Genomic DNA, 27,742 nt, shown 5'->3' with positions numbered 1-27,742 from the left:
TTGGTTAAACTTTATTTTGATACAGTCACTTTAGACACTTTAGACAACTATCAATAGTTGCTTTACAATTACATGTCAACTAACTCTCATTAATTTACAACTGCCAACTACTATCATTAGAGTTTTAGTAGACTGTTCTGTTAGGGTTAGTAGAATGAATCAAGCTGTAGTTTCTGAGTAAATATTAGGCAGTAGACAGTAATACTCCAATGACTGGTAGTTGACATGTATAAAGTACCAAGTGTTTTAATGAACATTAAGTTAAGTCGCATTAAGATTCCAAGGGTAGCAAATAAAAGAGGATCCAAAATCTAACAAATGCAAATGGTGGGTATGGAATAGATTAAATTAATACATTTTACAAAGATTTGTGTGAGCTTATGTGGTTCACAAGTAGGGAATGGGGTAGTGTTATGTATTATGAGTTACAATTACAAATGCAAGTTAATTTAATAATGTTAGAAAGAAAAGCAAAAGGTAAAAATGGCCCTGAAAATCATTTTAAGGCAGTAAATATTGGTCCATAACAGAAACGTTATTGAACTGACCACAGCGTAGAAACGCTGTTCGACATGTCTATTAGCAAGAGGTAAAAACAATATAAATACTGTTCGCTTTCTCACACAAACCACTCGTTTCGTGTCTTAGATGGCCAGTGTGTACTTACATTCATGAGTCATTAAATCATGTTTAATTATGACTTCTCTGTGCATGCTCTTTGAGGTGAACTCCCTAAACCTACATTATATGACTGACAGACAACACCGGTTTGACGGAAATTTTCAAAATTGAAAATACTGTGGAAACAAAGACACCTACATCTTGGAAGCTAAAACATATCAAAAATTATTTTCAAAGTGAACTATCCCTTTAACTTGACGGGTCTCCTCTGCAGTGCTGTGATGGACTCTGACTGTGTGGGCTGAGCTCTACCTCTTTTTCTTCTACTTAACATTTACAAGCTAGCACATCCTTCCAAGAGGCATTTAATAGTGTAAACAAACCAAGACGTTTAAAATATTCTTTTTAAACACCACAAAACTTCACTCCAGGCAAGGGGTCCTTTTGTGTAGTCTAGATACAATTTGCCTTAGTCACAGTTTTTTTATTACAACTGTATTGTTCTTTTATGTGGGAATGTTGATATAGCGCAGTGCAGCACTCTGCAGTGCTGGTTCAGAGTTAATACATTACTGAGAGTGTTACTGAGATTAGGAGCCTCTTTTAGTCTGGGGGTAAAGCAGTGTGTGTGTGTGTGTGTGTGTGTGTGTGTGTGTGTGTGTGTGTGTGTGTGTGTGTGTGTGTGTGTGTGTGTGTGTGTGTGTGTGTCTTGAGGAATGACCAGAAAAAAGTGCAGTGGCAGCAGATCTGGTCTCCAGCTCAGCATTCACCATCAGCCCCCTGTCAAAGCTCAACCCCACCCCTGGAGAGGGATTCTCCTTCAGAGTCTTGCTTCCATTTTAAACATCGGCATGCTCATCCTGAGCAAATGTGAACAGTACAGGATAATACCTGAACTGTCCCATCTCTCTCTCTCTCTCTCTCTCTCTCTCTCTCTCTCTCTCTCTCTCTCTCTCTCTCTCTCTCTCTCTCTCTCTCTCTCTCTCTCTCTCTCTCTCTCTCTCTCTCTCTCTCTCTCTCTCTCTCTCTCTCACACACATTTTTGAATGGTCAGAACAGGCAGGCTAAGAATGAAAGATGTGTGAGTTAAACTGTAAAACACTTAATACTGAGCAACAACCAATATACATATACACGGAGATAACATGTAGATTTTCTTTCATTGTTAGGGTTGTTGATCGATAAACACATCAATTTAACTGTTTTCTCTAATTAATTGCACCTAACATTACCATTTGTAATCATAAATATATTTCCACACTAAAAATTAATGTGGAAACAACATAAACAGTATTTTATATATATATATATATATATATATTTTATATATATATATATATATATATATATATATTTAATTACAAATTAGTTTGTTTTTTACAATGTAGTATGAATGAAGGCAACACCAACACTCTCTGAAAAAAAAAGGTACAAAAGCGGTCACTGGGGCTGTACCTTTTCAAAAGGTACACTTTTGTACCCAAAGGCTGCATATTGGTACCTTAGTGGTACATATTAGCACCTAAAATGTACATATTAGCACCTGAAATGTACATATTAGCACCTAAAATGTACATATTAGGACCTAAAATTACATATTAGCACCTAAAATGTACATATTAACACTTAAAATGTACTTATTAACACCTAAAATGTACATATTACCACCTAAAATGTACATATTAACACCTAAACTGTACATATTAGCTCCTGAAATGGACATATTAACACTTAAAATGTACATATTAGCACCTTAAATGTACATATTTCCACCTAAAATGGACTTATTAGCAACTAAAATGTACATATTAAGACCTAAAATGTACATAGGCCTATTAGCTCATGAAATGTACAAAAGTTTACTTTTTGAAAAGGTACAGCCCCAGTGACAGCTTTTGTACCTTTTTTTTCTGAGAGTTAATACTAATACTGATGCCTATATATATCACTGGGGATAAAATTAATTATTGCAAGTATATTACAGTATTTTAAACCAGGTCTATATTTTGTTTATCAGATGTTTTTATTTATAATGTATTAACTACTTTTAATATAAGTGAACAGTTTGAACTTAAACCCTTTATAATATATCATTATATATACACGCACACACACACACACACACACACACACACACGCACACACATAACACATGAAAGATTCAAAGGTGCAAGTATAATATTATATATTCTGTATATAATTATTTTATATTTGTTCAATATTATATTATAATATAATTGTATGTTATATGAGTTACACTTCTCTCATGAATATATTGCACACAGCTCCATATTAAGATCAATAGGTGGTAAAAAATTATTTGGAGGGCTAATCTTATTTCTTAATTGTTCTTGACAGAGACTGCAAACATCCATCACAGTACAGACCACAGCACAAAGGACGTCACAGTAAACAGAGCAAAGCACAGCTTACAGTGCGGTATAGGAGACCACAGGCAATGAGCAATTGACAGAGCAGTAGAGCACAGCGAGGTGCAGGACAGGGGGAACAAGTTATAATAAGTAAAAGTGAAAACCTGCCTATCATACCTCTCCGTCTCATCATATAACTCCCTCTCGTCTTGAAGGAGATTATGGGTATGGGAGTGGGTTTCTTATCAGAACCATATAGAGTCTGTCCTGCTGAAAAAACTGCAATGCAGATACACAGAGACCGAGAGAGGGGGGGGGGGGGGGGGGGTCTGATGGGGGTAGGCGAACTTAAACACTGTCAGCAATCCCCTCAAATTCCATCAAAATCCCATTCAGCCCAGCACATTTAGAATCCGCACGCACATGTCTTTTTTAACTTTCATGGGAGTTTCTACTAAATTCTACTTTTATACTGAGATAATGATATTTTCTATTCCTTAATCCTGCCCTTAAACCTCATTGAAACCTCCTTTTGCATTGTGTTTTATTTTATTTTTATTAATCACTATTTACTGTGTTTATTAAGCCACTTTCATAGTGGTGACCATCGATATACTCTCAATGCAAGTGATTTTAGGTTTTACTATTTATGCAGGGACATTTATTCCTCGTAATGCGTGCACACACACACACGGAAAGAAGGAGAGAGAAAGAGAGAGCAAGGGACCTTCAAAACACCTTTTATGACTCTTTCTTTCATCACTCTCTCCATTTAGCTTCATAGTCGCTCTGAATCATCATTCCCTCAATCTACAGTGACACTTATGATTAAGACATGGGTAAAAAAAAGTGTCCTTGCCTTGAACCATATTACATTAGAAGAACGCTTTTTTTGTGCAGTTTCTGGTGTGGAACCTGCACACTTTCAAACAGTCACACTGTTACACATTAAACATTATCTGCTTCTTAAAAATATAGATTATATATAATCAAGACATGTAAAATATTACTGTGATTTAGAGATTTTCTTGCAGATTTTTCCTTAAATAAATACAAAATAGAGCATAAAAACGTGAACAATGACATCATCCTGTCATTGGTGAGGATTAATTATTTTGTTTACAAGAGAGAGAGGCACAAATATGAAATTAACAGATACACTGCCACCTGGTGTCTGATACGTTTAAAATACCACTCACTGCCCTGTGAGATTTTTTATAGCTTTCAAGTAAAAGGTAGAAGTAGAGAACATTGAAAAAGGTAAATCTAGATAGTGGAGACAGGGGAGTGTTGTAAGACGAGTTGTAACACCATCAGTTTAACTAATTTGTGTTAGAAAGTTAGCTACAGTGATGAAATATAAATATGACCACCATCCTTCTGAGATGACAGCAGAAGTTTTAAAACTTTGTGTAAAATATAAATATTATAAATATAAATGATTTACAGCATAAAAAGCTTCTCATCTAAGCTATATTAAAACATGTTAATATAAAAATAAATAAATAGGCCTAGGCCTATTAATTTATTAAAAAAAATAGATATTAAAGTGATGATAATAGAATAAGGTCATGAACAATATGTTTAAATTAATTTCAGTTGAATAACATTTCAAATTTGTTAACATTTTCAAATATTTAAATTTAGTTTTTTACTTTTTTTGTATGTCAGGTTGTATAAAAGTTTGTATGTACCTGACCAACCTAAGGTTGTTTACAATTTTAAATTCAAGTGCTTAAAATGTGGGGTGGTGTAACAACCCTTTATACTTGGCACTAATTTACACAGTTTACTACTGTGTAACAAATAGCGTTTATTTAATCTAACTAACACACCCAAGCAGCATATTAAATTGTAATACAAAACAATTAAAAGACGGACCAAATGGCCACGCCGTTTCTTTGCCTTGGTTTATTGATAGTTCAAGTTAATAACCACTTGAAATTCCCCCAACAAAAGTAACGCGGTGAAACTCCCAAAGAAACTAATGTAACTGACACAGTTAATTTTGAGTGTGCTACGCATGCGCGCCTTGAGCCATACGCATGCGCACTTCTCCGCGGTGTCTGGTTACGCGAGAGGCTTTGGGAATTCCCCAGGAAAACACCTACGCAAACACACGGCCTTTTCTGGACAAACTGGGCAACAGTAAGCCGCTCACAAGGTGAGCAATCTGTAGTTTTATAATGCTCCGGACATGGAGGGAATCTGAGGCTCGTGCGACAGCGCTTGCCGCTGTTGTTTGGGAATTTGTCCAGAAAGAGCTCATCTTGTTCCCCTAAAAACAATCCTTCTGGATAGAAGCGAAAACGGCGCAAGCAGATAGCTGTTGGTCAAGAAAACAGTTTCTCTTATTACAGCTGACATCATTTAAACGGGAGATTCATATATAAATGGAGGGGACGCAAGATATTCACGGTGAATCCCGAAGACAGAATGCACGGCCTGGACCGAGCTACACTATGGAGAAACGGGGCGCCGTGGACGCTGTTGCGGAGGACTGGTGTGACAGCGGGCTAGACTCTTTAAGCGGGGTCGGACTCGGTTTTGAGGGTCCCTACGGCACTTACACAGAGGCCGAGCAGATGTGGGCACCTGATCGATCTATGTCTATGTCTCACATACCTGACAAGTCGGACGAGTCCGACAACAGGGGCACCATGGACTGCGTGTCGATAGGCGGCGGAGAGAGGCTCGACTCTGCCATCGGGGACTCGATTAATGAGGATGCGGTGGTGGGGTGTCTCTCCGACGGGATCGGCACCATGATCCTAAGCGAGCCCGCGGGAACAGACAGGCTGGCGGTCTCGGACACCGAGGAGGGTCGGCAGCGGAGAGAAGAACTCTTCAACACGCTCAACTTTCTGTCAGAGGACGGTGACACGTAAGTCTTTGTTGTTTTCTGTTGCCTGTACACTTGTCTGTTTGGAAGGCCATTGGATTTAGACTGTATATTACCTTTTTTGTCTGTCAGGGTACTTCATTTGGCGCTGATTCATGAGCAGTGGGGTGTTGTTCAGTGCCTGCTTGAAGAAATTGTGGTGGACAAGACCTGGACTCCTTATCTGCACATCCAAAATGACCTGGGCCAGGTAAACGCACGACAGTGTTGCCAGATCTAAAGAAACAAGCAACTTGATCTGACAGAGCAGCACTTACGGATGAAGAAGAATTGCTGTACTTCCAATGATCTGATGTATTGTTTCATAAAATATTACATATTAATTTAGGTTAAATTGCATTTTGCTGTCAAAGTCACCGTTAAATCATACTTGACCATTCTTATTTTTTATGGTATAAAAATTATTTGTCCATAGACCTTTTTTTTTTTTTAAATTCTTAGTCATTTTTAATAGAAAACATTAACTTCCTCGCCCGGTCTTCTTCGATGACTTGCTGTGATGCTATGAGGGCAGGACAATAATCTCTCCCTTTCAGCAACCTGGCACTCACGTCACCATCATCACAGCAATTAGCAAATGACAACAATCCAATCAATTTTCAATGGACAAAATATAGTCTTGCCCTACATTTTGTTTCCCATTTTTCCTCAGATATGTGTCACAATAAGAAAAGAAAAGTCACTCACAACTAAAATTTTATCATCCATATGCACCTATTGGGAAACGGAAACCAATCACTAGCAAGTCAAACTACAAAATTGTTCTCTAGAAATAATGCATACCACAACTGAAAATCTTTTTTTTTAAGAGGCCTATAGTCTCGCATAACCAGACCTTCATCTGGACTCCATCTCTGCTTTCATTGGCCAACGTCTGACTGACATGTAAAACAACTAATCTCAGCGTTACGTTTAGAGGAGAAAAAATATAACTTGATGTCCCTACAATATAACAGACCGGCGTGTAAATCTCTTGGACGTATTTTAAAAAGTTGTGAACTTCACATACTTCAATACTTTTGAAAATCAAGCAAATGCTAGGACAGTGTTTCCCAACCCTGCTTGAGGCACACCAACAGTGCACATTTTGGATGTCTCCCTTTTCTGACCCATATTTCTGGTCTTGGAGTCTACTAAGGAGTTGATAAGTTGATTCAGGTGTGATCGATTAGGAAGAGTTGGAAAACGTGTAGTGTTGGTGTGCCTCCAGGAACAGGTTTGGGAAACACTGTGCTAGGACACCCGCTTCCTTAATTACACCTGCTTTAAAGAGGCGGAGAATTTTCAGCGCAAAATAGAGGCGCGCTTTCACCAGCTTTTTCTGTACATAACACGGAATACATAATTAGGCGCAGATTACGCTTCCCCTCCCATTTCTTTATGTGACACTCCCACTTTCCCCTTAACCATCCCATGAATGCTTATACATGACAGTATGGTTGCTGAGTGAACAGACTTTCCTTGAAAGACACTTTGCTTATTTTTAAAGCAAAAAGTACACTTCTTTTTTTCTTTTTTTTTACACGTACGCGAGCGAAGTACCTTCCAGTCCTTTACCTTACAAAAGCGATACTCTTTTGATGACGAAATTCGCGTCCCGCGCACTGTACGCTGACCCTTGTGCACACGTAAAAAGTAAAGTATACCTTGGCCTTAAAAGTGTACATTGCAACACTGATATCCAACCAATGTAATTTTTCCACCCTATTTGCTCAGACCGCTCTACATTTGGCAGTCATAGTAGACCGGAGCGAGTGTGTTCGGGCGCTGTTGTGGAGTGGAGCCAGTGTTGAGATCCAAGAGAGGGGCGGCAACACACCTTTACACCTGGCTGTCCGAGAGCTTCGCACAGAGTGTGTGAGAGAGCTCACCACCTGCCCACGGACCCCACCGGAGCACCTCAGCATCACCAATTATTCAGGTACACTACAAACTCAAGAAAACACATTTTCACTGATTAATATTTAATCTCATTTATTTTATCAGGATATTTCTCTGTCTTTTCCATCCATACTATCCCCTTTCTCTGTCCATCTGTCACTTTAAGGTGTTAGTGCACTGCACCTGGCTGTACATCGGGGCAATATTGATATCATCAAAATGCTATTGGAGGCAGGAGCAGATGCCAATCAACGAGTAAGAAATTATAAACAAAAAAGATATATTTTATAAAAGATCATATTAAGCTTCTTTTCGAGTATATTTTAGTGTTCAGTCATTAACTCTGGCTTTGTAGGATTTGGGGTCAGGTCGGTCTCCATTGCACTGGGCAGTGGAAGGTCAAAGGTCAGAGGTAGTGGATTTGTTATTGAGCGCCGGCGCATTGGTGAATCAGCGCTCGTATGCAGGCCACACCCCGTACTACTGTGCCCTTTACAGACCCAACAAAGAGGTGCAGGCCCTACTTAGTGCCCATGGGGCCACATACATACAGGGCGATGATGAAGAGGAGGAGTACAGAGAGAGTGAAGAGGTTAGAGCCAATCAGACATTTACTAACAGAATGCTTAAAAGTTTGTTTCTGTACTTACCATTTCTCTATCTGTCATAGGAGGAGTTTGATGATGTCATCATTAATGGACAGCGAGTGTTGTAGCTGTAAAAAAAAAAAACATGGACACTACTCTGCCATTGATTAGACCCTTTGAAATCCAGCTGAACAATTGTGGCATCTGAGTGTATTTGGTGGAGGCTATTATGTGTGTCTGTGTGTATATTTTGTTTTAAGGTACAGTATGATGTCAGTATGCTGCTTCTGGTTCAATGGAATACATAGCTAGATTCTGTTAGTCATGGAGGACCTTAGTTATTTAAGCCTGACATCACGCAAAGCCTTTTCAAAGCTATAACAATGGAGGCAGCTTTTTATTTAGTAAAACCTCTCACTGGCTCATCTTGTGTGTGGTCTAAAATGGTAGTTTACCTAAAGATGAATAACCTGCTATCATTTACTCACCCTTATGATGTTTCAAACTTGTATGAGTTTCTCTCTTCTGGGGAAGATAGTTTTTTGCACACAGAAAATGACAATGACGAGTCCAATGTTGTTTGGACAATATATCAAATCTTTTGGTAAAATATCTTCTTTTGTGTTCGACAGAAGAAATGAACGTCATAAAGGTTTGGAACGACATGAGGAGGAGTAAATTATGGATGATATAATTTTAGGGTGAACTATCGCTTTAAGAACCAAATTTCCTGGATGATAACTGACACCTTAGGCTGCGTGCCATGCAAGTAGCATGGCTGTGATACTCCCACTAGTGGGTAGATTCGTTATGTCCACAACATGACAATAGTGGCTTGCTTTCTTTATTTTTAAAACTAAATTATTAGCCAGATTTAGCTGCGAAAATCTTGAAGAGAAAATGAATGGTTTTTAATAAACTGCTTTACTTACTATTACTGTTAAACCAACTATTGGCTGTGTTTTTTGCGTGGAATGTCACTGTTTTCATAGTGACGTCCCAATTGTCTTGTGTGTTTAGAGTGGAGAGTGTTTTTCTTCTTCTTTTTTCCCACATATATGGGTGTTGGGGTTGAAATAGGTGACAAGAGGTGGATATCTGAATTCAGAGATGGATAGTAGGTCCGACAGCGAGTATAAACGAAATGGATAAAAATTACAGACGTTACAGAATTCTACAGTACAAATGGCAACAAATTCAAAACTGGATGTACAGAAATAGAATTAGAGCTAAATTCTTGATCTAAGGATGTTCATACTCAACTAAACGCTTACAGTTGTATTATTTGAACTGTGAAGCATCTAACAAACATTCCAAATGACATGAAACGCATGACAACACAATTACTTTTTTGTCTTATTAAAGCATCTTAAAATATATTTGAAATATAATATAAAATACAGTATAATATAAAAAATATATATGTCTGACAGACTGTTTTGTTTTCAATTGTTACAAAAGTGGAGAATGATCTCCATTCACTCACTCATACATGCTATTGGGGCATTATGGTTGAGGACATTTACAGTCACCTGTTTATAGGCCAATTTCACATTTTCTGTTTGTTGGGGTGAGCACGAAAAGTTTCTCGATGATTGGTGCCCTCTGTTGGTAATACAGACACTCCTTTGGAAATCAGGGCTCCTAATCGACTGGTACTTGTCCTCTGTGAGTTGACTGTATAATGTTGAGCAGATGTCCTGTTTTAAATTACAAGGTTAATGATTATTCATTCATTGAGAATATGCCATTCTAGATGTAAAAAGAGAGAGGAGGGAGTAATTAAACAAGTGTAGCCATGTCTTAAACAATGAGAGGTACGGTTGATTTTAGGGGAAGCTGGATTTGCATTTGAATATTTCTAATCCATGTATAAACAAACATACTGCAGACAGAGTGATGTATTTGTCCTCTCATCTGTACATATTTATGTGTACTTGGTGATGGGTGAAATGACTGAAAAGCTCTTAGAAACCATTCAAATGGACAATAAACAATAATGACGATAAGACTTGTTTTATTTGTCTTGTTCACATAATCACTTAAATACACAATGTTCTCTTGATGTAGTCACATCTAAACCCAAAGATTGCAGAATCTGTATTACGTGTGAAATGACAGTTCATTCAAAAGAAATCATCCTGACTGGATTAGCTGGCTTTGTTATTTTTAAACATGTCTGCTCTCCTTTTTTATACACACTTGCCCTTTTTTAAGAAGTAACTTAGTATTTAATTTTTTATTAAAATGTTTTGGCAATATTTACTGTCACTCAACCAATAACCAAAGGAAAAAATGAAACAAAAAAACTTTTCAGGATAAATAAGCACATTTTACCCCCTCATATCTGTTTTTAAATTATGATTACTGTCATAGACCTTTAATCAAGGTAGTGTCATATTTTTTACAGAAATGAAAATAAGGCTGTGAGGAATAGAAAAGTTAAAATTTAAGTTTTAGAATCACATAAAAAAATTTGTTTTTTTAAATATAAAAATTAGTATTTGCCATTAATAAGAAGAATTGGAGGATAAAATTCTCCTAAAATTAAAAACGTCCGTGCAGAGGATCCTAATAGTAGATTTTTACATTATGCAAGACAACAATTCTTTTTTTCTTTCTTAAAATGTGACCAGAAAACGTCTCTCCCCCTGCCCCCCCCCCAATACCCCACCATTCAGTGTGGTCTTAAATTCAATATGATTTTCAATTTCACTGTTCACCCTTTCAAGATTCTATTTGATGAATCAATTAAGAGCTCAGGATCAAAGGTAAACTCAGAACCCTTTAGCGGTATGTTCGGCAGTTTTTCTCCAGCATGCACAAAGTTACAGATGATCCAACACCAAACCCAGCGTACAGCGGTTCAGAGAACGTGGCCTGAAATCTGTGGATGAGCTCCACTGTCTCAGACACAGTGTAAAAGGATACAGATCCTCCAGCGTAATCCAAATACACACCGATCCGTGTGGCACGAGCTGCTCCCGGCAGATCTTTATCCATCTTATTGTGCCAGGCGGAGTATCCAGAGTCTGAGCACAGGAGACTCCAGGATTTATCATTGTATCCCAGAAGGCTGTTGGAGTTCTTACCTTTACGGCTGATGCTCTTGAAGGCGACTCCAATGGAAAATTCACCGTTCCACTCTGCCTCCCAGTAATGCCGTAATCCACTGAGCGGCTCCTTGCACAGGATCTGGCAAAATCCATCGAACCGCTCCGGGTGATCTTGGTAGAACTGGGTTGTTCGCTTACGGATCACCCGGCGATTCCCGTCTGAGAGGACTAGTTCTTTATGGGCGGTGTTGAGATCAAATGTAAGTTTACAAGAATCTGTGAAATAATATTGTACAAAAAATAGACTCCTTTAGCATTTAGATAAATAAGATATTATCATCTGTATAGTGAAGAGATGAATTCATGTTGTCTACACTTACATCTGAGGAAGTCCAGTCTTGATTTAGGCTCTGGGAAGTCATTTCTTATCGGAGCTGAAAATATAGTATAAAGCTAAGCTAAGGTAGGCTACATAAATGAGCCGAGTGCTGTAACATATTCAGAAATGTAGAACCTCTTACCATTCAAACGTCCTCCAGACCTCGGAATAAGGACATAGACTGAAGTGTCACTCACTAAAAAATAAATCATGCAAAAATTAATAGTAGATCAAATATAGAATTTTGTACACTACGATCAAAAGTTAACGATTTTTTTTTAAATATTAATATTGGATATTTTATAAGGATGTATTAAATTGATTAAAAGTGAGAGTAAGGACATTTATGTTACAAAAGATTTGTATTTAAAACAAATGCTGTTCTTTTAGATTTTGTATTCATCAAATAAATTTGCAACTGTTTCTTGAGCACCAAATCAGCATATTAGAATGATTTCTGAAGTAGAATGAATTACATTTTAAGGCCAATTCACACTGCACCGACGACAGACGCCAACCAAAGGCTACAGATACGTTTGTGGGGTTTTGTCAGATTAGATTAGTTTTCGCAGATTGAAATAGAATTAGTTATTTAAAATTGTATAATAATATAACAATATTACTGTTTTTACAGTATTTTTTATTTTAAATAAATAAAATAAGCCTCTGTGAGCATAGGATTTTTTAAAAAATATATAGATATAAATAAGTCAATACATAAGTCATTAAAGATATTACATAAGTCTAAATAAATCCCATGTCTTTTCTTTAGCCTCTCAGTGGTTAAATGTTATAGTCTTCATTGTTACCTCGTTTGGAGATGTTTCCCAGCTCTTTCTTGCAGATGTTGTCCAGGTGTTCTTTCATGTCAGAGACGGTCTTGGTGATCTCACCAAAGGAAAACTCTGGGTTTATCAGCACTTTAGGCACCATGGGCTCCGGTGCAACCGATAGTGTGGGAAAATTCTGCACAAATAATAAAGACACTTAACAAAATCTGTGCTGCTAAGTAGCTTCCCTGAATGTCCATATTAAATTTCCAGTCAGACTAGTTCACAGATTTCAACTTTCTCAATGGTGGAAATCCAGGATGATAAAAATAAAACTAGTGAAATGTGAGAGGCTGTCCTTTACCTGAAGGAAGTGAATGTTGTCCTCTGTGTCAAGTATTTGACGTAGTTCAGCATCTCTCTTCTGAAGCTCCATGATCTCTTGTTCAAGTCGCTCTATGTAACCCTGAGCCTGTCAGTACATTAAAGCTATCACAGTCTGAGAGTGGGGAACAGCAACAGTAGCAGCTCTATAAGCAGTGTGTGTGAAACATATCCAACGCATTCTCATCCCAAGGCATCATATACGTCGCTTTTGCCAAAGCACCAACATGGATGTGGGAATCTACAGAATCTGTGAATTTTAGTTTTTGTTGATTTATTTTCACAGCCTTCTTTGTTCGTATTTACCAAGGGTGCCACTAATTCTGACCATAACTGTATGTTTTTTCCCCTTAAAGGTGCCATATACAATAATTGAGGTAACAATATACGAAAAATGAGCTACACGCATCAAAAGAATGAGAAGAAATAAGTGCAAAGATGTCATTAAAAAACTGACAAGTTATAGTGCTGCCGAGATATTAACCTGAATTAGCATGCTAAATTACTAGCCCCGGCCCGGCAGGTATCGTAATACCAGTTCCGGCCATGGGAGGCGGTATGCGGACGGGCAACGTTAGCACCAGCCAAACTGCAATACGCGAGTGAGTCGCGCTCGCGCCGGCTTGTGTGTGTGTGTGTGTGTACTTGAACCTGATGTCAGTCGTGTGGAAATACAGCCCATTACTACATTTCAGTTCAGGGAAGAGTTCAAAAAATGATTGGTCGACATTATGCATGAGGAATACATTTTGGTAAGTTGTAGCATACTGTATCTTTCAACAGTGTTCGGGTTCTTTTTCCAGCTAGTAGAGACGATCGGTTCACGTGCGCTAGGGATCTGTAGTGTAACATGTACAAGCGCCAAAACGGTATTTATTCTTTGAATTGCGTAATATAATTGACAGAATCTGAGAGCTTAACTAACCTGCTTGCTAAGTGTCAATTGCGTGTGTCTCACGGTGAATTCACGGCGCTAGCTTGATCAACATCAGCGAATGCTGTCTGTCAAATTAATTCACTAACAATAAAAGTGTAATATGAACAAAACGAATACCATAAACTTCAAATAATTGCCCAAGCTTTTATTTTCCCATACCGTCGAAATGCACCAGCTTGTTTTTGAGATCTATGAGGCGGTCTTCATCATTTAGTGTTGAGATTCATAGTGTTTAGTTTAGTTCACTCTAGTGTTTAGTTCATTGAGTCTCTGATCTCTAAAAATCTCCAAATGTTCCACGTGAAACTGCGGTCTTCCAACCTTTTACTATCATGTCAAATGATTTGAATAACATGCGCGATGGTAGGAGCACAAGTCATTTTTTGGAGGTATACTGCCCCCATCTGTTATGGAATATGGAGTAGGATTTGATTTATTATGGTAGATGGCACCTTTAAAAACTTAAAACAAAATAGTTTATCTCACCACAGTTCCCCAATAAGCAGACAGGGTTTTAAATGGATAAAATGAATGCATCACTGATTTTAATTCATTCACATCTGAATATAATGTGTAAGCACCTGAGCCATGGAGGCCTGTAGGTTGGCCTGTATGAGTTGGCTTATCTCAGCATGCCATCGCTCTACCGCCTGTAACATCTCGCTGAAGATTTTATCACTGTCAGTCTGTGCCCGCTGTGCATTTCCCTACAGAGAAAGGGTACTTTTAGTAAAAAAAAAAAAAAAAAAAGAAAGAATGCGTTTCACGTACAACGATATAACTTGCTCATTAACTACTATAGTATGATGCATCATTATAGAATAACGAACCATATAACCATATAGTGGAACGGAGATGCATCCATTGATCAAATTTCCCACGATCAAAGAAGATACTAATACGCATGTGCACAGCAAAAATAACAACTTTTGCTGGTTGCGCACGCAAGTTATTTAAGGTGTCTCACTGTACCTATGTCTCAACTGTACCCGTCCTACCCTACTCGAAGAACATTGGCTCTCTGCAGCGTTCCTTATTCAGTCAACCGACGTTATCGACTAAAAGGGAATTATGCTTCTAATCAAAACTCGAGAACTGTAGTTCCAACCCAACCACGCAAGTCTGTGCAAATGTTTATTGAAACGGCAATTTGTTGAACTATGTTGATAACAACGGAACTTGTCAAACCATGCTTTCGTGTTTCGCCCAGAAGCTTCTTTAGGACTCTCTATCCGGACTGGACTAACCTTAAGAACATCCACGTTGTGTCTGAGTTCTTGAAGTTCTTTCATTCGGTCCTGGATAATGTGCTGAACCTCTGTCTGCGTCACAACCAAGACTTTCTATAATCACACAGAAGAATGTATGCAAAAAAGAGAGCTCTGAGATTACAGTCTTCATTGCAGCAGATGTTAGCTAGACAAAATATTTATCCAGGAAGATAAATAATACCATACCTTTTGATAAGAGAATTGAAATCTGTGACAGTCCACATAGAATGAGGCATAGAGTAAGTAACTTTCGAAAATTTATCTGGATAGGTTAATTTTTCAAAGTCAAGGCAGAAACCTTAACGATTTATGAAATCTTCAAAAAGCTATTTACATTTCCACTGTTATTGCCGGGAAACAACAAACAAACATTCATTATGAAACACAAAAATACCAATCCACTGTTTTGAATATGAATTAATTATTTTAAAAATACATGAATGTATAAACCAGTTCAAACCAGCTGTGACAACTTTCCCTGACTTTTATGAAAAATATCCTAAAGTAAAGCTGGCGAAAATTATAATCCAGAAATTCACAAAATCACAAACATTATTAAATTTAATACATTTTTGACTAGATGTTTGAAACCAACACATAAAACTGCTAATATAAAATAACCAACATATTTGTGTAATTGATTTACAGATATGGCCTCTGTTACAACTTGTTTCTGGTCTACTATCGACAACTATAATCTCCTCATGATGTCTCACCTGTTTCTCTGTGCGTTCATCATCTGCACTGACTATGTTGTGGCTGCGATGTTCTCGTACTGTACACAGCACACAGATGCACATCTGGTCTGAGCGGCAGAAAAGCTCTAAGCCTTTTTCATGCTGCGGGCAGATTTTCCGATCTAGGTGTCCCGTCTCGTCCACCAGTTTATGTCGTTTAAATGTGGCTGATTCATAGTGAGGCTTGATGTGCGTTTCGCAGTAATAGGCCAGACACATCAGACACGACTTCACCGCTTTGCTCCGCCGGCCGGTACAGAAATCACACAGCGCGTCACGCTTGAAGTAGGGAAAAGGAGTTAGCTCACGTGGGGGCGGCCTAGGCTCCGGGTTGCCTACGTGGGGTACGTTACGTCTGAGTATGGGCCGAGGAGTGAAGGTCGCCTGGCACTGAGGACAACTATACACGCCGAGGTGGTCAGAATGGTCCCAGTAGATCTTAATGCACTCCAAGCAGAAGGTGTCTCCACATGGGATGGTGACGGGGTCTCGCTGGGTGTCTGTGCAGAGTGGACAGGTGTAGTCCAGGTAGTCAGATTCAGCCATTTTCTAAAAGAAAGACGAGAGAAAGACAGGTGAATTGAAAGAGCAACTGAAGCAGGAACACACCTGTATTTATAGATTAGCACCAAAGGTGGAGGTGCTGAACTACAAACACAGTATGAGCTTAGATGAGGGTTTAAGAGAGGCATATGTACAGGTATCCTGTTTCAGGAGGTCACTTAAAACATAATTAGAGCAAATGCTAAAGAAAGAATTAAACTGATAGATCACCCAGAAAATAAAATAGTTATCATTTACTCTCTCTCATGTCATTCCAAACCTGTATGATGTTGTTTCTTCTGCAGTATATCAAAGAAAATATTTTGAAGAAATGTGCTCTCTCTCTGTACATGCACAGCAGCGAAATGTGAAACTGTTTTGTCTGTCAATATGGAAAGTCGTTAGAATAAATTTGTCTAGTCAGTGCTTGTTTTCTGTGAGTAAACTACTGTGACATGACAGCACAGTGTGTACTGTACACACTCAGCCTAGTGTCATGCAGGTAGAACACAAACACACATACATGCTGGATCAGAGAAAGGAATAATTTCAAGGTTAAACTGTCTGGTGTGAAGGGAAATTTAGTACAGGGTAGATGCCCTTTCTGCCCATAATTCAGCTTAAGAGTTATCATACCCAGGCCGATCATGTCACGGCCACAGAGGCCGATCAGACCTTACTTGTCATGGCCACAGAGGCGGGCTAGAATCTTCGGGAAGTGAAGATAAGACATTGCTGCCACTTTCGGGTGTGCATATGGCATCTGTCGAGTCAGATCCTGAGATGACAGCCCTGCTTTCCCAGGACGATTGGTTTTTGGGTGTGGCCGCTGACTCCTGTTGGCGTCCACTCCAATACCTTTTTCCCCAGATGTGCATCAGGAGATCTCGACATCCTTGAAGTCTTCCAGCGATCCCTCGTTGATCTCCTCCGCCCTTTCTTCCCTCGACGGGGCTGCTACCCATGGGTCCCCCCGGGTTGAACGCTCTATTGCGATGCTACTGTGTCCGCAGATTGCTTCTTCTTGGCGCGATCCTAAGCACCCATCCGCCGCCTGTAGCTTTTCGTCTACACTTGTGGCGAAATTCTATAGTGCTGAGGACAGGCAGCCGCCTCTCTGCATGCCGTGGCCATTCTGTTGGTCTACCACACCCAGATGCTCACGGACATGCACGAGGGCGGGACTGACCCGGGGCTCTTCAATGAGCTGCGCGCCGCCACTGACCTTGCTTTCTGAGTGACGAAAGTGGCCGTGCGCTCCCTGGATCAGGTGATGCCCACCATTCTGTGGCTGAACCTGTCTGAAGTGCAGGGTGTCAGACGGACCCTTTTGCTTGACACTCCCATATCCCAGGTCGGCCTTTTCGGCGGTGCGGTTGAGTGCTTTTCCCAACAGTTCTCAACCGGCCACAAGCAGACTGAGGCTTGATCTGCCCTGACATCCCTGCCGTTCGCTCAGATCCCTCAGTCTGCCCACCACCGAAGGCGCCCTCCTGCAGCTCCCACCCGCCCTTACACCCAGACTGGCTCTGGAGGCCACAGCGGGACGCCACAGCCCTCTCTGAGCCCTGCCCCCCACTATACGCCATGTTAAGGCCAATTTATACTTCTGCGTCGAGGGTACGCCTTAGTGTACGGCGTTGGCTACGCACGTAGGCGACGCCGTTGTGAGCATTTATAATTCTGCGTTCAGGTCTTGGTTGCTCTGCAGTACTGCTCCGAAACGCTAGTTGGCGGCGGAGGGTTTTAATGTTCCACTGTGTTTAGATTCCTCACGGCTAGGTTACTACAAGCAATAGCGACTGAAAGAGAGCTGATCATGTTGGAGTTGGAGCTTATTGAGGTGGAAAAACAGTTCACTTTAGTGAAATTACTAAAACTGAAAGGCAGAAATGAGAGAAGACGTCGGAGGAGATGGTACGTGTGGAAATCATAGACAGTGGTGGAAATGCGTGAGAAGGTACGTGTGGAAATGCGTAGGAGGAAATGCGATGCTACCAAGCCGACCAATCACCGATCTTGCAGTCCGCGTCGTTGCGACGTGTAGTTACATTTTTGAAGAGGTGTGCGTCAGGCGACGGCGAAGGATACGCGGTATGGGACGCGTCTGTGCGTATGCTACGCCGTACCTACTGCGCGCACATAGACATATACACTAGACCTCACCTTGGATACGGCAGTTCATTAGAACGAATGCGTCAATAGAGCCGCCATCTTGAAACAGGGGAGCCCCTCCACTTTAATGCATCAGCGTCAATGTAGTAGACACAGGTCTAACGCAAATAAAATCACCATAAATCATCATGAATGCGATTTTTCTTGTTTTTTTGGTTTGTTCCAACGGTCAGACATGTATTTATCATTGATTCCAGAAAGAAAATTTTTTTTTAAATTTTTTATTTTTTTTTAAAAACATTCTTCCTAGTTCAGATTTCATCCGTAAACTTCATACGCTGCACAAAAGTCCGCCACCATCAATGAATTCGAAGTAAAGGCAGAGATAGCAGCGTTACCTAGCTACTTCCTATGACAAGACCCCTGTTCCAAGATGGCGGCGGTTTTGACGCATGCTTAGAAGAACCCCCAGGTGAGGTCTAGTGTATATGTCTATGCTGCGCGCACCCAACGCAGAAGTATAAATTGGCCTTTAAGCGGCACTCTTGAGTTCGCGGCTCCCATCCATCCCGCCTGGAGAAATCCAGCTTTATGAATGAATGAATGAATGAATGAATGAATGAATGAATGAATGAATGAATGAATGAATGAATGAATGGGGCATTTATATATCACTTTCATATGTCTACAAGGCCAACACTCAAAGCGCTTTACAATCATATCAGAGAATCTCTCCTCAACCATTAGTGGTTATTATTAAATCTTAGGAAATCACAGGATCCGGCCAAATGATTGGATACAGAATGATGCACTTAAAATGTATCCAGAACGTCTTTACGGTGAAGAGACAGAACGGTTACTGTTGTGTTCTCGACCCAGATAATGTTGACTAGACAAGCACGAAAACACCTCAGAAACACTGCCACTAGCATGTGTGTAAAATTTTGTTGAAAGCCCAGATAAAAGTTAAAAGCTACTATTTTGTGTTAATCCATGGCAGTTCTACTTCACAAGTCCATTTCTTTACACAAATTCTACTTCACAAGTCCATTTCTTTACTCTGAGTGGACGCGCACTGTTATGAATGCACACACTTCTATGGAAGACTGTATTATCGTATTGTTTTGACTTTAATCTCGAAACGTTTCGACTTTAATCTCGAAATATTGTGACGTTAATCTAGAAACATTTCAACTTTAATCTCGAAACATTTCGACTTTAATCTCGAAATGCTAGATTTTTTTTATGTTGCGGTTCAGGGCTTCCGTAAGTTACACTACTAGTCTGCAGTTTTTTCTATTTGTCGCCATCTCTGTTAAAAAACTGCAATTGTACTTATTCACGAAACTATCAACTTAGTGTAAGTGTTTTTTCAGTTGTAGCTCTCCATGTTGGTGGATTTTTTTTTAAAACTTGGTGTGTGCCCTCAAAATGTCCTGTTGTCTATATGTGTAAAGTTTAGTTAATCTAAACATCCTTACAAATACATAGCACTTTGAGCTTGGACCCCTAATAATATGATAAGAAATACCAGTCTGCAACATCACGTAGCATAACATAATGTTTTTGTACAGTTAAAATGACTGAAAACGGATGATAAAGGAAGCCTTGCACATTAAAGCTAAACATAAGGTGTTTCCTGTGCATTCACAATGGTGTCCTTGCAGGTCCAAGGAGGGAATTGTAAATGATGCTGAGCTACCATCTGGATGAGCTGCCAGACCTGCGCTTCAGAGAGAAAAAACACACACATTCTTTGCACAATTTGTGTTTGCACAAATTAATACCAAATGAGCAGTGTTTATATGACACAGCCTATAACAGCCAGTGTGCATTGTGGTGGAAATTTTATATCATCAAACCTTATTTAACATCTAACATTTGAACAGAATGTACTGTATGAAAACAATGGAAAACTTATGACTTTGAGTGTGTGTATATGGGAAATAAAACTAGAAAAGTTTGAAACCTTGTGATTATGAAGTAATCAAGAACCAATCAAATTGTAGGTAAATTATGTTATGTATGGTGTAATTTGTCATTCTATAAAAACTGTTTTATTTGTTTTTACTGGTGTGATTCTCAATGGGATTTGTCTGAGATCCTCCGGCCAGGCTTATTGCCTCTTTTTGGGTGATTCTCTGAGAACTGCTCGAGAACTCTCGGCCGTAATAAAGAACATTTAGAGAACAATTACTCTGTCTGTCTGTTCTGTCATTTAAGATGCGCAGCTAGAGAACAAATACGTTAGAATTATCAGCTCAGCAGTAGTCGTCTGGAGACTCGCTGAGTACGTCCGGAGACACGTCGGAGTATAGTTAGGGACAAAAGGCTGTAGTCACCTGAAGGGTTAACATAGCTAACGTTAAGTATATATAGATGAGCTAGCATATAAGTTATAATAGTATAGTTTGTTTTAGGGAGACAAATCTAAAACAGTTAGGCTTGAGGAAAAAAAATCCATCACAGCATCCTTTTATTACCAGTCTCCATCTTCTTGAATATGCCGCTATACCTAATGTTTTTTTGTTCATATATGGACCAGAATCTTGAGAGAATGTTTCCAAGACCTTGTTGAACGTCACAAATAATTAGGCTAATTATGCTTTCTTTATTTACCGCGAACAAACACATTGTCGTTTTCAGAGAAAGTACGTTTTCCTTGTCATTCACGTATAATTATTCATGTACAAACACATAAACTAATAAACCATTTATACCAAGATAAAATGTTTGAGGAAATACTGGAAATTCTCATTCTCGATCCCCATTTATAACAGTTATTTAGTTATTTTGTACCTTCATTATTTTTCACTGATTCCCTAACACAGCATGAATTACAATTTATAGGCCGTAAGGTTAACTTTACTGAATGCTTTTGCAAACTCATGCAGGTATGGTTATGCACTTTGATCTGTTTTTATTTCTTTTTCATGTGCGTTCAATATTTTATTGGTTATGTGTTTATATCGAATGCTGGAAATGTGTGGGATTGAAGAGGTATTATATGAAATGGATTTGAATAATAAGAGTGATGCAATACAAACTCATCATATCAATGGATATTTTTGATATAATTCTTTGAAATTAAATTACTGATTGCATTGTGAGGTCTTTTCCTGCAATATTGTATCTGATATAATCTTATTATTTCCTTTATATTACTTTATTATTGTAAATGAGATTGTCTGCAATATTGTGAACTAGCTTCAGTCCACGGGAGGTCTGAGCTGAGCAAGGAGCAGGCTGATTACAACGATTTGGCGGCATTTTCCAATTTATGCAGATTATGCCTATGGATAAAAGAATCACTGAACTGCAGATTTGACTCCAGTCTTTATTCAACATCACACAACACAGCGCAGCGCATGCAGGGTGGTAGCCAATTCGTAGTGAGAGACGCACTCATGTATGCCCAAACCGGCTACATAGCACTCATCTCTCCAAAAATGTGTCTGAGGTTTGTATCACCAAGACTAAATTTTGTTTGGCCTGGTTGCAGTTATGTTAGATAATTATCATGTTTACATTAACTGCAATATGGCCAAATTCCAGTTATTAAATCATATTATTCTTGTGCATGTGCTGTAAACAGACATTGTTCCTCTAGTTGTGCTGTAAATGATGAGTTTTTCCGTTAGTGGGTCTCATCCATGCGGTTGGAGTTGTCTGTAAGTGGTGAGCGCTCAGAGCCATTAGACAGAGATGCACTGAAGCCATTATAGCAAATAACATTTAGAGCATCACAGTCTAACAACATGTGTACGTGTGTGGACTCACTATCTGCTCCACGGAGACTAAGGGTGTGGCAACAGAGAGAGAGACAAAGACAGACGGAGGAGAGGACAAGGAGGGAAAGAAGGTTGAAATTCAAGGAGTACTTATAGTCAGCAAAGTAAAAGAGAGGACAAATATAAAGAAAAGAGCCCAACAGGAAGAGAAATTTTTAATAGCGGGAGGACAAGAGGACATGTGGCAGAGAGAGAGAGAGAGACGAGCGAGTGAAATCATCATTTGTGCTGGGCTGTGCTCTCTCCTCCCCTCTCTCTTACGTCATTGTACACACACACACACACACACACACACACACACACACACACAGCACAGGCATAGAGGAAGACGGAGAAACCTTTCAGCATCCTTTCAGTAGCATCTTAGCATCAGTATCCAAGATTGTCCACCTCACTGTCAGGTAGGCTTGAATCTCTCCAGCTCTTTCATTCTCACTAACACACACCCATCTGGAAGTCTATATGTTATGTTATATATATATGTTATGTATATTATATATACACAAGGCCAAACAAGACCAGCAGGAATTCATGCATGAGACGCAGTAAGCTTGTTTTTATAGTACATATTTCACATATATTTAGAGTACATTTGAATATGTATTTCGCACATAATGAATAAAAGGAATATAGGCAGCATTATTTTTTTTTACCAGAAGCTTTTAATTTCTTCCTTTTTAGTTTCATGTATTTTTTTTTAAAGATGTACTTTCACTTTATTATTCCATCTATAAAAGGTAAATGCAGTAGTACATTTATGATGCTTTTACGTATATGATGCCTTCACGAATTAAAAATACCCAAAGAGAGAGAGAGAAGGAGAGAGGGGAAGCAAGCAAACACAGCTGAAGCTAATTTAGTAAAGTGGACTTCATTAAAATACTGTTTATAGTTGTATGTCCCCACAAGGATAGTGAAACCTGAAATCGCCTACATTGTGGGAAACAGCCAGCAATCCCCTCAAGGGAAATGGAGTAATTAACATACTAAGTGATTTTTATTTTATTTTTTTTGTAAAAGTAAAAATGCAGAAAGATTTCAGTGATGGGTAGGTTTAGGGTAAGGGTTACGTGAGGGGATAGAATATACCATTTGTACAGTATAAAAACCATTAAGCCTATGGAGAGTCCCCACAAAGAGAAACCAAGTATGTGTGCATGTGTGTAATAATGTCCTCATGGGATTTTTTAAGTCCCCATTAGGAAAACAGGTTATTAATCAAACTACTTGTTTTTTGATAATGTAAAAATGCAGAAAGTTTTATACGATGGGTAGGTTTATGGTTTTTGGATTTGATATGCAGTTTGTACAGCGTAATAAAGTAATACGTATGTCTATGAATTGTGACCATAAAACATGAATACCCAACGTCTCTCTCTATGTGAGTGTGTGCGCGGGTGTGGAGTAAATGAGAATGATATTTGTGAGCATGGATCATGGAACAGTGTGGGACAGTAACTCTGGGTGTAACGAGTACAGAAACATTACAGCACCAGGAGAGCAGCTTTCACTGTACATAACAGACATCAAGACATACATTATTAGGAGAGGTCATGCTATTTATTATTATATTAACATTAATTATATAAGTAACACAGCCTTGAGGAAAACAGTAACTATATATAAAAAAAACACAAAGTACACATATTTTCATTAAAGGTGCTATATGTAACTTTTCTTCTAAAATGAATCCTTTTTTTATTGCCTGTGTGTGAAGGGGTTGTAATCACAGATTACAATGATCCACTTGTCGGGTTTTGATATTACCTCTGAATGCCAGTATTCCTATTTCTATGTGAAGTCTCTGGGTTAAATTTTCTGCGAAATCCATCGGGTGTGACATGCATGCGCACTCCCGAAACTCTCTTCTTTTTTATATACAGTCTAAGCAACAGCACTGCAGCTGACGAAATCGAGTTTGATAACACCAAAAAACGACCTGCCTCCAGCACAACACAGACTCAAACTCAAACTCCACAAAAATATAAAAAACTAAAAATGTATCTGCTGAAGCTCGTCAGGCCAAACGTGAATCGAATCGACTTAGGACAAAAACACGGATCAAAACTGGCAGAGCGTTTGAATTATGAAGAGACCTCCGCTATTTTTATTGTGATAAATTACAAGTTTTCAGATATGCTGAAATAATGGTAAACTGTAATGAAATAGCAAGGTAAACTACAACTAAACTATATGAGAAATGAATACAAAAGACTGTTTCAAGATAATAAAAAAGTCAATCTTTCTAATAAAGATAGAATAGTTAAAAAGAGAAAGAAAGAAGGAAAGATGGATTAGATAAGAAAGAAAGAAAGAAAGAAAGAAAGAAAGAAAGAAAGAAAGAAAGAAAGAAAGAAAGAAAGAGAAATAAAGAAAGATATAGATGGATTAGTTAGAATGAACGAAAGATTTTGAGTTTATTTTTTTTTTAGTTATGGTGTTGTACACTACTAGGCCAATGTAGTCTTGGCTCAATTTGAACGGTTGCAATGAAAGTCAATGGGATTTTTATGATTTTTAATATTATTTTTTAAGAAAACTGAAACTCAAATTAATCTGAAAAGATAGCAACTCGAGTCAGAAAAAATCTGAAGGTCTGACCCGAGTTTGGTGGTCGTAGCTTTAAAGGACAACTCCGGCGCAAAATGAACCTTTAGTCTAATTACACATTGTTACCTAGTCAACCGTTATCTGAGATTTGTTTTCATGATTGACGAATGTAAATAGGTTTATCTCTAAAAACAGTTTAGCCTATAATGCTAGTATAATGCTAGTATATGGGGCATAGAGTAATGACAAATAAAAATCGCTTGTTATTACCACTAAAAAGGCTCAAAATAGCCCCACACTAACACGAAAGCATAACAAGGGTCCCTACATTCAAACCGAAGCATTGAGAACTTTGTCAGTGTCCATACAGTTTAATAAGCAGATATTTTATACATACAGTCAACTTCGCGAATACAGGAAGAAGCCATCTTGGAAAAATAGTCCCAGTCGATCTACGAACGCCGATCCAAGTGCGCTGGTGAGATGTGAATAAGGTGATAAGGTGAGCGCGAACAGTAGTCTACATATACATATTGAAGATAAGTAAACGGTTTGTGTTTGTGTTTCTTCTGGAAACAACGGACCATATGAGATTCTGCACAGTTCAGCGCACTTGGATCGGCGCTCATAGATCGACTGGTAGAGACTATTTTTCCAAGATGGCTTCTTCCTGTATTCGCGAAGTTGACTGTGTGTATAAAATATCTTCTTATTAAACTGTATGGACGCTGACAAAGTTCTCAATGCTTCGGTTTGAATGTAGGGACCCTTGTTATGCTGTCGTGTTTGTGTGGGGCTATTTTCAGTCTTGTTAGTGGTAATAACAAGCGATTTTTATTTGTCATTACTCTATGCCCCATATACTAGCATTATACTGGCATTATAGGCTAAACTGTTTTTAGAGATAAACCTATTTACATTCGGCAATCATGAAAACAAATCTCAGATAACGGTTGACTAGGTAGCAATGTGTAATTAGACCAAAGGTTCATTTTGCGCCGGAGTTGTCCTTTAACGTTATAGGAGGAGATACAGTCTAAAATTTGGCTCAGAAGAAGAAGTGAAAAAATAATGTTTAAGTACATTAAGTACAAATACTATTATAGTTAAGTTTTCCAAGCCAACTTAACTATAATAGTAAGGAGTGGAAAGATCCATATGTTGCAATAAAACATTATAAAATGATGTATGAAAAAAAGTTAAAGCTCAAAACATCTTTTTGTCTGTTTTTTTTTTTTTTTTTTAAATTATGTCTTTCTTTCATCCTAGATCTGACAGCATGGCTGAGGGTTCAGGTGAGGTTTCGCTGGCAGAGGTTGAGACAGCATTTCGTAAATTTGCGGTTCATGGAGACACCAAAGCAACAGGGAATGAGATGAACGGGAAAAATTTTGTTAAGCTGTGTAAGGACTGCAAGGTCATCGATGGGAAAAATGTCACCAGCACGGACGTGGACATCATCTTCAGCAAAGTCAAGTATGAGTATTCGCACTATGACTGACAGCAAACTGTTTTATTTTTAATCCTGTGCAATGGACGTATGCATGACTGGGCCTAACTTTGTGCTGTTCTGTGTCTGCTTATGTACTATCTTAGGGTTAAATCAGCACGTGTCATCACGTTTGAGCAGTTCACTCAGGCCATGGCCGACTTGGCTACAAAACGTTTTAAAGGGAAGAGTCAGGAAGAGGCAGTACAGCTTCTCTACAGTCTCATGGCTGGCAAAGAACCAGCCAACATTGGTGTCACTGTGAGTCCCAGCCAATCAAATCAGTCTGTTTTCATAGATTAAGCAATAACCATGTCCAATAACCATGGATAATCTGTTTCTCTCCGCAGAAAGTGGCAAAAGCCTCTGCTGTGGAAAGGCTAACAGACAGCAGTAAGTTCACTGGTTCTCATAAGGAGCGTTTTGATCCGTCTGGAAAAGGAAAAGGCCGTGTTGGGAGGGAAGACATCCCTGACACCAGTGGATACGTCTCGACATACAAAGGCCAAGGCACCTATGACAGCAAAGTAAAAGAGGACGAATGAGAGAGAGAAAAATGCTTTATGCATGCAAGTCTTGCTGGTTTTATTTCCATAGCTGAGTTGTAACTTGCCTGCAAAAATAAACCCTGGCTAAAACTTTGCATGAAAACCCATGTCTTTATCACTTTCATACACCAGTCTGTCATCATCTTACAGATTTTTTTAATGTGGTAAAATCCACTGTCTCTAACCAACTTGCCTTTCATAAGTTAACATATAATTTTAAGAATAAATAAAACCAAATAAAAACAGCTAAAGGGTTAATCATGTCATCATGTACTCATCATTGTGTTGTGCATGACTTTCTTCTGTTGAACATAAAAGATTTACAATAGTTTAAAAAGTTTAACTTAAAAAGTGTGTCAGTTTTTGTTTGACCCAACAATGGAAGCCAACCATTCTGATTGGTTACCAAAATTCTCCAAAATATCTTCTTTTGTGATTCACAGAAGAAAGAAAGTCAGTAACATAATTATGCATAATTACAACTAACCATAAACCCAACACTAATCCTAACCGTAAGCCTGTATGTTGTTGTAAGATTCCTCAGTACTTAAATGTATAATTACACTGCAACAATTAAGAAAACATTAAAATTGTAACCAGAAAGTCTTGATTTTTGGTTAAACTATCCCATTAAGTGATTCTTTTTCTCTGCTGGTGTTAATACTGTATGTGTGCTGGATAAATTAGCTTTAATGTGTGTTTACGCTTTGTTGAACTGAGATCTCTATCAGACTGTAAACAATGAACTGAGTCGATGCAAATAAAGTCAAATGAAGAAATGCCGTGCGGGAATATTTTACTTAAATTAC

The 27,742-nt window shown here is 38.7% G+C and overlaps 3 protein-coding genes and 1 long non-coding RNA gene across 5 annotated transcripts; 3 read left to right on the top strand and 1 right to left on the bottom strand.

The window, feature by feature from the left end:
* The first annotated feature begins 5,056 nt into the window (after nt 1–5,056).
* On the top strand, nt 5,057–10,372 carry nfkbib (nuclear factor of kappa light polypeptide gene enhancer in B-cells inhibitor, beta). The gene is made up of 6 exons (XM_039650033.2): nt 5,057–5,877; nt 5,968–6,085; nt 7,612–7,816; nt 7,943–8,031; nt 8,132–8,368; nt 8,447–10,372. The coding sequence occupies exons 1-6, from the start codon at nt 5,387–5,389 to the stop codon at nt 8,489–8,491; spliced, it is 1,185 nt and encodes a 394-aa protein (XP_039505967.2). The 5' UTR covers nt 5,057–5,386; the 3' UTR covers nt 8,492–10,372.
* A 673-nt stretch (nt 10,373–11,045) lies between these two features.
* Nucleotides 11,046–18,039, bottom strand: ftr84 (finTRIM family, member 84). 2 transcript variants are annotated; one of them, XM_089130239.1, is made up of 9 exons: nt 17,121–18,039; nt 15,877–16,446; nt 15,137–15,232; nt 14,471–14,596; nt 12,933–13,040; nt 12,608–12,764; nt 11,941–11,994; nt 11,800–11,853; nt 11,046–11,695 (listed from the first exon to the last, which is right to left on the bottom strand). In XM_089130239.1, exons 2-9 carry the CDS (start codon nt 16,441–16,443, stop codon nt 11,151–11,153), a joined length of 1,707 nt encoding a protein of 568 aa, XP_088986365.1. In that variant the 5' UTR covers nt 16,444–16,446; nt 17,121–18,039; the 3' UTR covers nt 11,046–11,150. The 2 variants fall into 2 exon arrangements, with proteins under 2 accessions (XP_088986365.1, XP_088986364.1); XM_089130238.1 differs by lacking the exon at nt 17,121–18,039 and having other exon boundaries at nt 15,877–17,102.
* A 228-nt stretch (nt 18,040–18,267) lies between these two features.
* LOC148981721 (uncharacterized) lies at nt 18,268–20,754 on the top strand. The gene is made up of 2 exons (XR_016168332.1): nt 18,268–18,357; nt 20,223–20,754. It is a non-coding gene; the product is annotated as an uncharacterized LOC148981721 (long non-coding RNA).
* Nucleotides 20,755–22,661: 1,907 nt separating this feature from the next.
* tppp2 (tubulin polymerization-promoting protein family member 2) lies at nt 22,662–27,715 on the top strand. The gene is made up of 4 exons (XM_039650014.2): nt 22,662–22,747; nt 26,166–26,372; nt 26,493–26,646; nt 26,736–27,715. Exons 2-4 carry the CDS (start codon nt 26,176–26,178, stop codon nt 26,928–26,930), a joined length of 546 nt encoding a protein of 181 aa, XP_039505948.1. The 5' UTR covers nt 22,662–22,747; nt 26,166–26,175; the 3' UTR covers nt 26,931–27,715.
* The last annotated feature ends 27 nt before the right edge of the window (nt 27,716–27,742 follow it).

This window comes from Pimephales promelas, chromosome 4 (assembly GCF_988280905.1).
Source record: "Pimephales promelas chromosome 4, fPimPro1.hap1.1, whole genome shotgun sequence".
Lineage (NCBI taxonomy): Eukaryota > Metazoa > Chordata > Actinopteri > Cypriniformes > Leuciscidae > Pimephales > Pimephales promelas.
Note: the sequence above shows the minus strand (reverse complement) of the source record. Positions and strands in the feature narration are given on the sequence as shown.

Excerpts from the sequence above, each read along its gene's own strand:
- tppp2 (XM_039650014.2), top strand. The coding sequence starts at position 26,176 with ATGGCTGAGGGTTCAGGTGAGGTTTCGCTGGCAGAGGTTGAGACAGCA. Across the intron at positions 26,373-26,492 it reads ATCATCTTCAGCAAAGTCAA|GGTTAAATCAGCACGTGTCA; the intron begins GTATGAGTATTC and ends GTACTATCTTAG. Across the intron at positions 26,647-26,735 it reads CAGCCAACATTGGTGTCACT|AAAGTGGCAAAAGCCTCTGC; the intron begins GTGAGTCCCAGC and ends TTCTCTCCGCAG.
- ftr84 (XM_089130239.1), bottom strand. The coding sequence starts at position 16,443 with ATGGCTGAATCTGACTACCTGGACTACACCTGTCCACTCTGCACAGAC. Across the intron at positions 13,041-14,470 it reads TACAGGCCTCCATGGCTCAG|GCTCAGGGTTACATAGAGCG; the intron begins GTGCTTACACAT and ends ATGTACTGACAG. Across the intron at positions 12,765-12,932 it reads ACAACATTCACTTCCTTCAG|AATTTTCCCACACTATCGGT; the intron begins GTAAAGGACAGC and ends TTATTTGTGCAG.
- nfkbib (XM_039650033.2), top strand. The coding sequence starts at position 5,387 with ATGGAGGGGACGCAAGATATTCACGGTGAATCCCGAAGACAGAATGCA. Across the intron at positions 5,878-5,967 it reads CTGTCAGAGGACGGTGACAC|GGTACTTCATTTGGCGCTGA; the intron begins GTAAGTCTTTGT and ends TTTGTCTGTCAG. Across the intron at positions 8,032-8,131 it reads GAGCAGATGCCAATCAACGA|GATTTGGGGTCAGGTCGGTC; the intron begins GTAAGAAATTAT and ends CTGGCTTTGTAG.